A 14960-nucleotide genomic window follows, 5' to 3' on the forward strand; every position below is an offset into this window, starting at 1 on the left:
CTCTCTCTCTCTCTCTCCTCGGCCCCTTTTCTCTCCATCCGCTTTCCTTCTCTTCTCCTCCTTGCGGAACAGTTCCAATTACTCAATTGGCAGATAGTCAAAGAAATGAAAAACAAGGGGAAATATATGGGGGGTTGCTAGGGGAGGGTAGTATATGGGAGCGGTGATGAGACAGAGAAAAATAAGAAACAGAAATAAAAAAAAAGGGGGGGGGGGGACAAGAAACAGAAATGCTGGGAAGGATGTATGTAAGGAAGTAGGTAAGGATGATAGATGATATAATGTGGTCAATGGAGTTAAAAGAAATAGATAGGGAGGGAAAGGAAAGAAAGGGAAAATAGAGGCAGTTTTGTCCAAAACGGAGAGGATACATATCATGGCTCGCCGAGTAGACGGGCAGTGATGTCGCCCATGTATGCTTCTTCGAGTTCGTAGTCGTCACCGTCCATGGGGTCGATGCCAACATATTTGAAGGCAGAGACAACCCGAGGAACATCGAAGCCCATGCTGCAGAAACGGTCGATAAGATCTTTGTTGTATCCCTCGTACCTATGCCATGTTAGTTACTCTAGAGTATGAGGGAGGGTACAATTCGGAAAACGTACGCGGCCAGCTTCTCTCGCTGCTCGTCTTCTTTAGCCTTGAGAGCCTTTCTCCTAATCGACTCATCCGTAGCGCCGCCGCTGCCTTCTCCAGTATGTCTCCGTGGGGCCCCGGCGTGCATCACAGCCCATTCCCTAGCAACTCGTTCAAACTCCTTTGGGTCTGAGAGAAGCATTCGAGCAACCTCTGCATCCTGAGGGTCTCGGGGCTCGGGTGTGCTAAGCAGGGACTGGAGCGAAAGAAGAGCCGATTTTATCGTCAAAACCGGTGACCAGGCAGACGAGAGTGTGTCCAAGCAGATGGCACCCTAGACAGCAGACATTCCATTAGCATTCTCTCTTCCTTAATATTGTACGCAGTATTGTATTTTTTTTTTATCCGGATTATGGAGAGATATACCGTCTGACTACTGATATTTGGGTGCCAGACCCGAGTGTCGAACTTCATAACTGGCGGACGGAACGGGTACTCGGTTGGAATTGTTATGTCAACCTTGAACGTCCCGCCTTCGTAGGCAGTGCCAGGCGGCCCGGGAAAGCTGCCCTTTAGGCGTGTGAGGTCATCTTCCGAGATAGGATCTACCGTGATTTGCGAGTGGCGGTCGGCGTGGATATCGGCGATTTCCTTGGTGATCCGGCGGGTGCGGTTGGAAGCCATGATGCGATGTGATATCAGGCTGACCACTGCTGTCTCTGGGAAGCCCTCTCGTTGTGCACTGATAGCTATATGACGTTGGCAGCGGTGATGGGCGCTGGGGAGCGGGGGAGCTAGACAAGACAGCCTTGGAGCAGTTAGAGACAGATGGTACGACCAGGCAGCGCCAGACAAGACAGAGACACAGCCAGCTAGCAGAAGAGGCAGGGAGAGAGCGAGGCTCAAATTGGAGGAACGGAGGGCCTGAGTAGCTACCTTTATATCTGGGCCTGGGATGCGGCGGACGGGGACAAGCCAAGGGGACTGCAGGCGTGTGCGAGACTGTGAGTCAAGGCAGCAGGCGCCGAGCGGTTTCGCCGGCCTCGCTGTGCTGCGGTGGTGGTGGTGAGTTATGTGACAGGCTGCGGGTGTGAGGGAGATCTCCGGCGTCTGCCTGGCTGCGTGACGTCGTCGCGGGTTGGCGGCCTAAGGGGGGTGCGGGATAGCGATGTCTGCGGTCCCTTTCGGCTCTGCTGGATAGGGGATCGAGGGTTTGCTGGCTTGCTGGTCTGGTCGTCTGGTTCGGCGGCGGTGATAGTCGAGGGTTGGGCAGGGCGAGTGGTTGGCCGGTGACCTCACCTGCGACTAGCTCGCTATTTAGCTTAGGTCGTTATTTAACTAAATTTAGCTAACCGCCCGAGGCTGCTGCAAACAGTTGACGTGTTAGGCGGGTCGCCTCATTTTGGCTTGAAAGTACATCAGGGGGGAGACAATAATAGCGTTGTATTAACTATTAGGTAACGGAGTGAATACAACAAGTAGTTAGTTAGTTGTCTAGATGAGTTGCGAGCCCTGTTTCTGGCTAATATCACACACGCTGGATCCTCGCTCTGCCCGGCGGGCCTCTACAAACCGAGTCGAGGCTTCAAACTCGTCCCTCTCCTCGCCCTCCAAGCTGGCCAGTCCCGCTTCTCGCAGCTGGGAGAAGTATTCCACGGCATCGTCAAAGTCTTCCACGGTGGTCCAGCCGTCTGACTGGACTCGGCTCTGCAGCATCTCCCAGAAAGCCTGTGCCGCGCTGTAGCCTTTTGACTCTTCGCTGTGTTCAGCGCGCTCTTTGGGCGAGAAATGATACGGGCATTCGCCGGTTTCAAAGATCTTTGGCCAATCCCTAGGGCATCTCTGCTAGCATTTACCCAAATTCATGACCAATTTGCTATATACCTTTCAACGTCAATCAGAGTGTCCCTCAGGGGTACGATGTGGTCATCCCATGAGTTTCCAGCAAAGCTCACGAGCTGAGCCAATGTTTTCCCATGGGGTTTCCTAATTGCCCTGTCAAGAAGAGGGTTGACTCTTGCCGTCCGGTCCTCATAAAGGTATACCTGGATAGACCGTTGGACCTGGTCTCTGACACGATCCCTCTCTTCTTCGGGCAGCGTTTTAAAGTCTTCGGGAAGTCTCAATTGGATCTCTCCATGGTAATCGATCAATCGAGGGGTTCTGGCCTGGAGAAGCAAAGGCGCAATCCAGACAGACTGCCAGTCAATAATGCTGGATATCCTCCCATCCTGGACAAATATATTGCCATCGTGGATGTCAGGATGCCAGAGTGCTGGGCGAACAAGCTCGGTATCATCGGGAAGGAGCCTCGAAACAACAGATAGGTATTTCTCCAATAAGCCGAGGTGGTCCTGGGGTGATTTTTGACTTCCTTTGCCCCTGGGGTAGCCAGATATGATGGAATCCCTCCGTGCATACTGGGAAATCCAAGCAGTCTCGCGATGGGCTATGGACTCCACATATCCACTAGCAGATTTCCCTGCACCAAAGCAAAAAAACATTTAGTCAAGGACAAATGTCAATTAAATCAGGTTCGTAACTCACAAGGTCCTCGGTCCAGATCCATCAGTGCTCGCTCCTTTTCCCAAAACTCCCGGCGAGTCGTAGGGCCGATGACGAATTGCTTTCTAACCTCATCCTCAATCCCTTGTGCGACATCACCACTGATATATGCCGGCTGACAGCCAGGGAAAGTGTCTTTGGAAAAATATAGTGACCCACACCTAATATGCAAATGTTTAGTACCGCTTCCTGCAACCTAGTGACAGGGCTATACGTACAAGCCAAAGGTCACGGAGAGAAGTTTCTGCTCTATTGAAACAATATCATCGATTATTTCACTCCTATCATCTAGTTTCATTTCATCCCACATTTGAGAGAGCGGGGTCCCTTTAGCCTCTTCCATAACGATATACTCTGCACCTACAGAGTTATCAGAAGATGCAGACCATGCTAGCACTTTAGGGACTGGTATTTTGAGCATTGATCTGGCCTACGCACTACGGTCAACTCTTGCAGATTTTTGCCGGATATTCACGGTGCGGGAAAGACTGACAAATTCCATAGTAGCAACCTCCGACATAGTCGTATACCGAGGCGGACCAGCATTTGGATGGGGGATTCGAGCTATTGCTACCGCTCCGTCATCCATCACGAGTCGGAAGACTTTGTTGAAATTACCTTCTCCAATCTTGGACATTGAAACACATGCTTGAGAGCCCAGTGTATGTGCAGTTATGGCCTGTAGCTCTCGTACATTGAATCTCCGGTATCGTTCAAGTAGCTGCTCCTTCTCTCTCCAAAGCCATCGCCCCGTGGTATAGTTGAAAAGGTCCGCTGTACTATGCTCTTCCGAAATTCTACTCTTGAAACCCCTTAGAAATGGTCGCGGTCTCACGGAAACCATCCTTTTTGGGACTTTCTGCGGTAGAAGTATTCGCAGTACATCCATTGGGTATCTTAATTTGAGGTTTTACCGGAGAAGAGGAGTATTGTTTCAGTATATCAGACGGTAAAGGTACAGTAAATAGGAGAACAGCCTCTTAGTCAAGTCCGTTCGGGGGTGTGTCCGCAAACTCGCTTCCCCTAAGAATCAGTAAAAGGGGTATAATAACAGTAAACAAAAAGGCAACTTCCTTGTCATTACGATTTATATCCCCATAAGGTATCTTCTCATGCATATAATAAAAGAATCTCGGGTATATATAGGAGAACAAGATTTCAATTGGCACTATTTGCTCCAGGTAGTGGGATCTCTTTTTTTCTGGCCATTTTTCAGTTTATCCATCTTTTCCAATTTTTATTTGCGTTTCTTGTTGTTGTCGTCGAGACTTGATGACTCAGCAGTTAATCGGATTATTATTCTACCATTCCGTAGGTGTGATGACTAATGTCGACTTACTAATCACAGCTCAAGCTGGAGCGACAAGCACGGCGAAGCTCCAAAGTTGAACAACGTTGACATCCCGATCGACCTCTCAATAACATCGTCCCGTACCCCTAAAAGACTCGACGGCGCAGGCGGGGACTGGCTTTTGCGGCCTATTACATTTCAATATATTTGGAACCAGCTCAGGAAACAGTTGATACGCCGAGTGGGCGTTTAGCGTGTCACGATGGTATGTTTGCCTTCCGATCTGATTTCTCTCAAGAAGAATACTAAGTCATGGCTCAATAGGGAAACCAACCGTCTAGCATGGGCGGCCAAGGAGGAGAAGGCAAAGATGACAAGGACAAGAAGGTATATCTTCATTTTTACGCCATGTTCAAGTCTTCATCGGAACATTCACTTACCAGGCTCAACAGAAGGAGAAGCCAAAGTACGAACCACCGCCACAGCCAACCACACGTATCGGGCGAAAGAAGCGTAAGCAACAAGGTCCAAATGCCTCTGCCAAACTACCATCCATTTATCCGACTTCAAGATGCAAGTTAAAATACCTTCGCATGCAGCGCGTGCATGACCATCTCTTGCTTGAAGAGGAGTACGTGGAGAATCAAGAACGTATTCGCAAATCCAAGGCCCAGGCTTCGTCAACTCAGCCGTCGACGGACGATAACAACAGTGCTCTGGACAGAAATGCGGATGAGCGAGGCCGGGTGGACGATATGAGAGGCAGCCCCATGGGGGTGGGAAACCTGGAGGAGATGATCGACGATGACCATGCGATTGTTTCCAGCGCGACAGGGCCGGAATATTACGTCTCTATAATGTCCTTTGTCGATAAGGACCTGCTAGAACCGGGAGCCAGTATTCTACTTCATCACAAGTCAGTCTCGGTCGTTGGTGTTCTCACGGACGATGCCGATCCGCTTGTCTCCGTTATGAAGCTGGAGAAGGCGCCCACGGAGTCGTACGCAGATATAGGTGGTCTAGAATCACAGATCCAAGAAGTGAGAGAAGCTGTCGAGCTGCCATTACTTCACCCAGAACTCTATGAAGAGATGGGAATCAAACCCCCAAAGGGTGTCATTTTATACGGTGGACCGGGAACAGGAAAAACTCTTCTTGCTAAAGCTGTTGCCAACCAAACGAGCGCTACTTTCCTGCGAATCGTCGGTAGTGAACTTATTCAGAAGTATCTCGGTGACGGACCCCGCCTTGTCCGCCAGATCTTCCAGGTCGCTGCTGAACATGCCCCATCCATCGTTTTCATTGACGAGATTGATGCAATTGGTACGAAACGTTACGACTCTACTTCTGGCGGTGAGCGAGAAATTCAGCGTACTATGCTTGAACTTCTCAACCAGCTTGATGGTTTCGATGATAGAGGTGATGTTAAAGTCATCATGGCCACGAATAAGATCGAGTCCTTGGACCCTGCACTTATCCGTCCCGGCCGTATTGACAGAAAGATTCTCTTTGAGAACCCTGACCGTAAGTTGAACCCTTCCCCCAGAATCAACCATTGAATGCACACTAACGGGCCTTTAGAAAATACCAAGAAAAAGATCTTCACCCTCCATACTTCCAAAATGTCTTTAAGCGAAGACGTCGAACTCGATGAATTCATCACTCAGAAGGACGATCTCTCTGGCGCAGATATCAAAGCCATATGTTCTGAGGCAGGTCTTATGGCCCTTCGTGAACGCCGTATGCGTGTACAAATGGCAGATTTCAGGGCAGCTAGGGAACGTGTCATGAAGACCAAGCAAGAAAACGAGCCCGAGGGACTTTACTTGTAGTCCTTCCTTTGCTTCTATGCGCCGCCTATCTGTATAATATCATTCAAGCAAGCTCTTTTTGCAAGCTCATAAATTGATATTAGACCATTCCATTCAAACACATTTCACATTTCACCTACTCCGTATAGTACAGGCTTAGTGTGGCATCCTCACTCACTCCGTTGGGTAGTTTATATGAAGCCAAGGGTCGTTGAAGAGTTCTCGCGTATTACTTCGCTCCTCTGGCTTCCACTCGATCATTCTTTTCACAATCTTAAAAAACACATCCTTTTCCTCCCCTGTGGCTGTTGGGATGGTGTTTTCGAAGATGGACTTTTCATTAGGCCATAGTGCCGTTCTTAACTCTCCCAGGCATTGACTACATGCAAATCCAACCACTAAGAGAACGTAGTTACCTACACCCAGTTTCTGGTTTATAAGACGGAGAAGTCCACTGCCCGTTATCGAGTAGCCGTATTGGGGGCGGGTCTAAAGGCTGCAATATATGCAAGATGGGTTGCGTGATCATATCGATACTCGGGTCCTCACGGTCAAATCGTTGAAAAGTGTTTTCCTCTCCAAGAGATCCCTTAACTTTTGTTTGGGGATTAGCAGTGCGCCTTCACCCAAGATTCAAATCTCACTGCTATATGTATAACCTGCGTCAAGAATAACCTCAGGAGACAGCAGATTTCAGCTTCGATTAGTCCTAAGTTTGGATGTCCTCTATAACAACTAGGCCAAAATCTGATCATAGTTCAGATGATGGTCTTGACATTTCCCTCATAATCGTTGCTAGATAGGTAAATAATTTGCCAAGTCAGTTGGGGTTGTTTGGGCCGTAGTGAGAAAAAGACTAGGTACTCCATACTCCATAATGGGAAATTTAGAATTCCGCGGCAAAAGTGGGTCTTACAAGAAAGGCGCTTAAATGTTAACCTTATTTCATGCACGTGATATCTAAAGTTTAATTATGCAAACAGCACAAACTTAACAAGTCAGGCAACTTAGCTCGTTCGTTATTTCTCGCCTCTCAAAGTTGATAAGACAGCTTTAGCTTACATTTCTAGAGTCAGTCTATCAGTTACACCATGGAGGGATTCGATGAGGAAGAGTTTAAGAAGTTTTTCCCCAGCGGCTTTGGGAAACAGACGAAAGAAGCCGACATCAAGACCCAGATTGATCGAACGAAGCGAAAGGAGCCTATCGAAACACCCGGCGCGCGAACAGCAGAAAAGCCGGCAAGCCCTTCGCAGGAAGCCGCCGACGATAAAGATGGCGGAGATTCGGACTCAGACTCAGATTCTGATTCACCAGAGGATGAATTCCCAGTTTCCCATAACCTCGTCTTTAAAACGCACGATCGAGCTGTGACGACGATAACACTCGACACCGCTGGAGCGCGAATGATCACGGGTTCGACTGACTGCACAGTTAAATTCCATGACTTTGCATCATTAACACCTTCAACATTACGGGCGTTCAAGTCGGTCGAACCAAATTCAAGGAAAAACGCAACCTCTTCATCCGAGATACATCCTGTTCACATTGCGAAGTTCAACCCCATTTCCCCCAGCCAGTTCCTAGTGGTATCGGCCACGCCGCAAGCAAAGATTCTAAGCCGAGATGGCGACACTATTGCGGAGTTTGTGAAGGGAGACATGTATTTGAGGGACATGAAGAACACGAAGGGCCATATATCTGAAGTTACCAGCGGGACCTGGAGTCCAACGGACTATAACTTGTGCGTCACTGCCGGCACTGACAGCACACTACGTATCTGGGATGTCAATGATCCTAGAAGCCAGAAGGAAGTCATTGTGCATAGATCAAAAGTGGCTGGGTCTGCAGGTAGGAGTAGGATGACAGCGGTTGCCTGGGCATCGCCTACGCAGGGAGGACCAAATGCTCTGATAGCAAGCGCTCTTGATGGCAGCCTTGTTATGTGGGGAGGAGATGGACCTTTTACCAGACCGAGTGCCGAGATCAAAGATGCACATACGAAGGATTCATGGATCAGTGGGTTGGATATCAGCCCAGATGGACGGCTGGTGGTCACCAAGGGAGGAGACGACCTGATTAAGCTGTGGGATACCAGGAAATTCAAACAGCCGATAACGACTGTCTCACACGTATCTGGATCAAAGTTTCACCCGACTTCTAATATCCAATTTTCTCCAACTGGAGCGAACATCGTGACGGGTTCTGAGACCGGACATCTACATATACTGAATCCTGCTACCCTCAAACCCGAGCTGGTCACTCTTGTCACCCCCGACTCACCCCTGATTTCCGTCTTATGGCATGAAAAGCTCAATCAAATCGTCACTGGATCTGCTAACGCGGAAACGCATTTACTATATAACCCGTCCCTCTCGCATAATGGAGCTCTCACGATAATGTCCAAGGCACCAAAGCGACGACATGTCGACGACGATCCAAACTTTACAACTGACATCTCTCTCGGTTTCTCGGGCGAGGGCATTGTTAACGGCAGCGGAATCGCAGCAGCTAGTCTTGCAGCTAGGCACCCCAATGTTGGACTCACAGCTTCAGGGAGATCAAGAGATCCTCGCCGGCCTCACGTTCCGGCCCAGACGCCCTTTGCCAAAAGCCAGCCTGACGAGAAACACATCCAGGACAACATACCTCTCAGTTCGATGAGAGATGAGGATCCTCGCGAGGCACTTCTCAAGTATGCCGAAGCAGCCGAGAAGAATCCTATATTCACCTATGCATGGAAAGACACCCAGCCCAAGACTATCTACGCCGAGCTGAGTGACGACGAGGAGGAAACCAAGGGGAAAGGCCCTGACAAGAAGAGGATAAAACGGAACTATTAGCTGGAGGTCTATAACGGCCATGACTACTGTGGGAGAGGGTGATAGGGAGTAATAATATATTGTAGAATAAGTACATCAGGATTCATAACAGGCATAAAAAAGGCGCAGCAAGCTGGGAGGATTTGAAATCAACTATCGAAATATATACCCTTGTGACATCTAAATTTTCAGACACTCGCGACTTTCTCCATAATACGAAGCCAGACTTTGCCATCGAGCATGCTGTGCTACTTGATGCCGCTGGCCCTGCTCGATTTCTGCTCTTCTTGCACCTTGCACGGCGTAACCAACGTAGCCACGGCGGACACTGGACATAAACCATCCACAAACCCAACGTCTCTGCTGCCGTCGTCGCCATCACCGTCACCAGCACCGCTCAAGGCGCCTTTGATTAACACTCCTGACGCACCTTTTGCAGCTTTGACTCCACTGAATTAGTTTAGCTGCATATAAATCACAAGCTGGGCTTTCCGCGCCCGTTCTGGTTGGTTGGCGCGCGAGTCATCCAAAAATCCCAGCCATCCACCACGCTGGGGGGCGGCCGTCCAAATCCTCGCATTCCCTGGCATCTCTTCATGCTCTCGCCTCTCTAGAGTGCGTCGCGGACAAAGGCGCAACCGTCTCAGGAGTTCCGGTATGACGAGCAGGCGGATCAGTTGCTGTCGCTAAGAAGACGAAGAAGACGAAGAAGAAGACTGTTTACCTCGAGCCCCGGTTGACTAAATATTTACTAGTTATCGACGGCCAGCTAGCTCGAAGACCTGACCAAAACCTGGCTCCGACCTGCGAGCGCCCTGAGAGCGGATGAAGGCTTGATAGCAGCCTCATAATCTGCCCTCTACATGCGGTAGACCCTCTACGGCAGCCGTCAAAGGAAGCCCTCAAGCGGCGTTGGCTAGTTACGACGGCCGGTGTGCAGCATCAGGGACATCAAGCAATAGCCGGAACGCCCTGGTTATTTGGCCATCCAGTTACGAGCGGGAAGCAGCACTTTCGAGGCCGAGAAGAGCTCCTTTTCCGCCTCTGTGACAATGCTTGTCGCCTTTCTCCTCTTCCTTATCGCCGAGCAGGTCTCCTCCACAGCACTACCTTCGCCGTTACACCAGTCCTCCTTTGCTGCTGGCAATGCTCCCGTCCTCATCGGCGAGAAGCCTGGTGAAGGCGGGCATGAGAGAGACCCAATCAGCGAGTGGTCCTCTACGATAGGAATCGTCACTGCGATTGTAGGCAATGTCCTTATCTCGGTTGCCCTGAATATCCAGCGTTATGCTCATGTTCGTATTGAGCGGGAATATGAAGGGAATATACTACGGCTGAGGGCCGAGTGGAAACGGACCTCATCGCCACCAAGACCAGACGGGCCGACGAGCAGTTACAGTGACTACGGGACGGTAGACAGGGAGAATGCCCGAAGTCAGGATGATGTCAGTGCAAGCCGGTATACTGATGACCCGGAGGAAGGTGGACGACAGCGACCACGCAAGGCGCACACTAACGGAAATGGACACGCTCATGCGCAAAGCCAGGACAATCAATCGTCAGAAGACGAGGGAGTCGACGACCTTTTGCAGCGCTCTTTCTTATCCGACCGAACAGCGACCTCGTTTGAGAAGAGCATAGCCGGTGTTGACAGAAAGTCATACCTCCGTTCCTCATACTGGTGGTTTGGCATAGTACTGATGACTGTGGGAGAAGCTGGCAATTTCCTGGCCTATGGATTCGCTCCAGCTTCTATCGTTTCACCCCTGGGGGTTGTTGCCCTGGTTTCGAACTGTGTGATTGCGCCGTTCATGCTCAAGGAGAGATTCCGCCAGAGAGACTTCCTTGGAGTTGTGATTGCTGTTGCTGGAGCTGTCATTGTCGTCCTAAGTGCCAAAACATCAGAACACAAGATCGGTCCGGATGAAATATGGGGTATGATTACACGCTGGGAGTTTGAGACATATCTCGGAATCACCGTTGTTTTGATTATTGCTTTGATGTCGATAAGCAGAAAATATGGGAGAAAGACTATCCTGATTGATATTGGGCTTGTTGGATTGTTTGGTAAGATGCTTTTCATAGTTCTACTTTTTTTCTATATTTGGGCTGACGTTGAAATGTATAGGCGGTTATACAGCCCTGTCTACCAAGGGAGTTTCTTCCCTTATTTCAAACACACTCTGGCATGCAATCACATTCCCTATAACGTATATCCTTGTGGCCGTCCTGGTGTTTAGTGCTGTGATGCAGATTCGATATATCAACCGCGCCCTACAGCACTTCAACTCGACGCAGGTGATTCCAACTCAGTTTGTGCTGTTCACCTTATCGGTTATTGTGGGAAGCGCTATATTATATCGTGATTTTGAATCTGCAACCGGAGAAAGGGTTGCCAAGTTTGTTGGTGGCTGTCTATTGACTTTCTTCGCCGTCTATCTCATCACGAGCGGGAGGGTCCAGAAGGAAGATGAATCTGAATCCGAGTCTGAGACCGATGAGGAGGAAGCTATCGGTCTTCACAACGAGGAACCATATCGAGACTACGTTGACTGGCAGCAAGATGGCGCACCAATACCCAGAAGACAGAGTACTGAGAGCACCGGCCCTGGTTCAAAGACAAAGCCTTCACCATCTCGCTCGCTCCAGAGCCTGGAAGAGGTCTATAACGAATCCGAGGATGAGGATGGACAGTTGACTCCGCGTGTCCGGATATCTGCTTCTCCCGGGTCTCTGCTACCCCCTATCTCAAGCTCCTCTTCGATTCTGGATCCCTCTCCACTGCCTGCTATTTCCAACCCCTGGGCAACCCCAAGTCATGAGAGAGAAGAACCAGACTACCTTGCTGTCACTCCTGGTAAGGATACCTTATCCCGCAGTGCAGACGTCTACCCTCCTCCGACCAATGTGATCTTGCAATTCCCGGCTGCCCCGGGTGCAACGGATTCACCTCCTCGAATTTCACCTCCCCAACTCGGTCCACAGACGCCTCAGGGAAGCCCTCGACGCCGCTCCCCAACCAGAGCAGAGCAGCATAGCACGCACAAGCACTCCGGTCAGCCTCTACGCACCCCCGGCTCAGTGCATCGAAACTCTCTTTCCCGATTCTCCCCTGGTCCGCTTCTCCCCCCGTTATCAGGCGGGTTAAGCGCTGTTGTTGCAGACTCTCTTCGACGGGGAGAAGGATCCCCCCAACAACTAAGGAGAAGCTTACGCGGAAGCACCAGGCACAAATCCAAGAATAGGGTACGAGCAGGTATTCCGCTTTACCTGGACGCAGCGCTTGATCCTCGCCCTGTGGCCGAGACTGAAGTCGAGTCAGCTGGTACACCGAGGGACGGGCCTCAGATATCACGATCAACTTCAACTACAGGACCAGATGCATTCCCAAGTGAACAGCAGCGGATAAGGAGTCTGAGTGATTCGTGGAGTGGCGGCCTATTGAACTTTGGAGGCAACTTACGGCTCAGCGGCCGTAGGTCAAAGGGGAAACTTCCCGCTGAGGGTTCCGAAGAGCCTACCAGCCGCCAGCCGGAGCCTTGAAGATATCCGTCGCCTTGGATCCGGCCCTGTTTATATGTACATCTCACGACTCAAACCATCCAGTATCCTCACCTCTCAGCCCGAAATCTCTCTCTTTTTTCCCTTGTTCGCCTTTTCTTTCGTTTCCTAGGCCCATGCTGGCCTTCTATTCTCCTTCTGTCTTTAATACATTTTAATACTCCGCTATAGAGCCCAGCAGGCGATGTATTTAATTATCATCTAGCGTTCCGAATGATGGTGGTGGTTGTTTTTTCCATTGTATTTTTTTTTTTCCCGTTGCTACTCTCGCTATTCGTGTTGATACTTGAGCGTTCATCAAAACAACCAGTCAGTCCTTTGATGCAAATAATCGATGAACGAGTGACTTAGATTCAGTGCGTGTGTGTGTACATAAGATTCTTGAAAAATCAGGCATGAACGATGATAAGCTAACCGGAAAAATCCATCTCAATCCCCTTGCTTATTGTTATTATTAGTATCTTCTTCCTCGGCTCTCTCCTTGGAGTCGTCCTTGGAAGGTCTTCCATTCCCATTCCCATTGCCAGCACCCTCACGTCTAACCCGAGCACCCTCTTTCAGCTTCTCCCATCGCTCTCTATACCTCTCGACTACGGCTCTAAGCTTTTCGTTCTCACGGCTGACTTTTTCCAGTTCCCGTTCGTTGTTCTTGATCAGCTCTTGTAGTTCCCTGATGCGCATGTCTGAGGCAGCACCGGGTACTGCTGACGACATGGGTTCACCGGTAGTAGAAGCTGCGGGGGATGTCTGGAGAGACGGTAAGATGGCATGCTGGTTGTGCATGGCACGTATGGACTGTTGAAGAGCGAGTGACGACGACTGGGCATTCACTTCCCACATATGTAGGCGTTTCGCCAGTGTGTCAGACAGATGTCTCAGAGCCTCGTTCTCCATATGAAGCTCCTCTACGGTTTTCAGGGATCTCGAGTGATCGCCTTTGTTCTTGCGTGGCGGTAGAGTGGTGCTTCGATCCAGCTTGCTGGCGGCCTTTTGTACGAAGTCTTCAGGGGAAGGGGGGTTTTCACTAGCATCGACAAAGTCATCTTCGACGGACTCCAGGCTGTCTTTCACAGCCTCCTTTTCTTCCCGAGAAAGTATGCCGGCATAGGATATCATTCCACCTGTTGTGGGCACTACGTAGAATGATTCAGCCGGGTTATGCGAGCCAAAGTGGCCGTCTTTGTCCTTGATGGCCCTCAATGCGGCACTGGATATAAGCTTAGACACATCTGGGTCCTTGTCTGAGAAGCTGGTAAAGTCCGCTACGGCGGCGTCGGTGTCAGTCTTTGTGTCTGCAGCTGGAGCCTTTTGTCCCGAGAGAAGTCGAGGCTGAGAGGCGCCGTCGACTCCCAGGGGTAAGCTAGCAAAGGCAAGGGGAGCAGAAAGCTTCGATATGACGCCTTCAAAGGTCGAATAGAAGCGTTTGAATGGTTCATCTCCGGTGATTGACTTGAGACCGGCTATGGCGGTGTCTTTGATGTAAGGGGAGACGTACTCCTGGGCCGTGACGCGAGTCGGGCTGATCGGCTGGCCCCAGGAGCGATTCCCTTCCCGAGAACGATTCTGCGGCGAGGCCTGAGGGTCAGTTGACAGCTGGTCAGCCCGTCTGCCGTCTCTCTGTCTCGCCTGGACTGGGGAACCTGCCATCCTCGCTCGGGCATTCTGAGCCGACACTGTAGGCGAAACGGGGTTGGCATGCTGTCTCTGGGAGGGTATGCCCCTTGCAGACGCTAGGTTTCCGGCAATGGACGAATTGCGAGACCCGGAGCTGGTCTGTGAAAGCAAGCGCGGTGGATGCTGTACATATTGTTGTTGTTGTTGTTGATGGTGATGGTGATGTTGCTGTCTGCTGTGGTGCTGCTGTTGGTACTGCGACCCAGCAGTCAACCCAGAGCCCCTATGCGCAACAGGACTGGCTGTTGGGTTGGGGGCCAACTCGTCTGCGCCGCCCGAGAGCTTCCGCTCTGCTTCTGCAGCGGACGGAGGATTCTCATGTTGGAACCGGATGATGGCAGCGAGTTGCTTGTGGTGGTCTTCGAGCAGTCGAAGCGTCCTCGCGGCCTATCAAACATCCAGATAGTCAGAACGAGACTTTCTCTCTCTCTCTCTTTCTTCGGTTCCTGGCTAGACAGCTCTTACACTTGGGTCTGTAATGGACAGTCGAGCGGTTGCAAACTCGCCCGCTGCGAGATCGTGCTCTTCGCTCGCGGCGACGGGGTTCGACTTGCGGGTCTCATGGAGCGCATTCCGGGCGTGAGTATGGGCCTGGACACGTAGATAGACAGACAGTTAGAACTAGAACACGCACACAGAGGTCGAGAGAGAGAGAGAGAG

At 50.5% G+C, this 14960-nt stretch overlaps 6 protein-coding genes across 6 annotated transcripts; 3 read left to right on the forward strand and 3 right to left on the reverse strand.

Moving 5' to 3' along the window:
- Positions 1-374: 374 nt before the first annotated feature.
- Positions 375-1260, reverse strand: TRV_05757 (ubiquitin conjugating enzyme (UbcJ), putative; the record flags this gene model as incomplete). Its single annotated transcript, XM_003020124.1, has 3 exons — positions 375-549; positions 606-910; positions 1003-1260. 3 exons carry the CDS (start codon positions 1258-1260, stop codon positions 375-377), a joined length of 738 nt encoding a protein of 245 aa, XP_003020170.1.
- An 810-nt stretch (positions 1261-2070) lies between these two features.
- TRV_05758 (phosphotransferase enzyme family protein) lies at positions 2071-3985 on the reverse strand (the record flags this gene model as incomplete). Its single annotated transcript, XM_003020125.1, has 5 exons — positions 2071-2335; positions 2461-3058; positions 3124-3242; positions 3360-3501; positions 3580-3985. 5 exons carry the CDS (start codon positions 3983-3985, stop codon positions 2071-2073), a joined length of 1530 nt encoding a protein of 509 aa, XP_003020171.1.
- Positions 3986-4774: 789 nt separating this feature from the next.
- TRV_05759 (uncharacterized protein) lies at positions 4775-6264 on the forward strand (the record flags this gene model as incomplete). The annotated part of the gene is made up of 3 exons (XM_003020126.1): positions 4775-4819; positions 4876-5956; positions 6014-6264. 3 exons carry the CDS (start codon positions 4775-4777, stop codon positions 6262-6264), a joined length of 1377 nt encoding a protein of 458 aa, XP_003020172.1.
- Positions 6265-7334: 1070 nt separating this feature from the next.
- TRV_05760 (uncharacterized protein) lies at positions 7335-9086 on the forward strand (the record flags this gene model as incomplete). Its single annotated transcript, XM_003020127.1, has 1 exon — positions 7335-9086. One exon carries the CDS (start codon positions 7335-7337, stop codon positions 9084-9086), a length of 1752 nt encoding a protein of 583 aa, XP_003020173.1.
- A 1031-nt stretch (positions 9087-10117) lies between these two features.
- On the forward strand, positions 10118-12608 carry TRV_05761 (DUF803 domain membrane protein; the record flags this gene model as incomplete). Its single annotated transcript, XM_003020128.1, has 2 exons — positions 10118-11132; positions 11194-12608. 2 exons carry the CDS (start codon positions 10118-10120, stop codon positions 12606-12608), a joined length of 2430 nt encoding a protein of 809 aa, XP_003020174.1.
- A 447-nt stretch (positions 12609-13055) lies between these two features.
- On the reverse strand, positions 13056-14687 carry TRV_05762 (uncharacterized protein; the record flags this gene model as incomplete). The annotated part of the gene is made up of 1 exon (XM_003020129.1): positions 13056-14687. A coding segment is annotated over one exon (1632 nt), but the record flags the coding sequence as incomplete, so codon positions are not given.
- Between the last annotated feature and the right edge of the window lie 273 nt (positions 14688-14960).

The sequence above is a fragment of the Trichophyton verrucosum genome (genome assembly GCF_000151505.1).
Source record: "Trichophyton verrucosum HKI 0517 chromosome Unknown contig00462_1.f1.exp, whole genome shotgun sequence".
NCBI classification, from domain to species: Eukaryota; Fungi; Ascomycota; class Eurotiomycetes; order Onygenales; family Arthrodermataceae; genus Trichophyton; species Trichophyton verrucosum.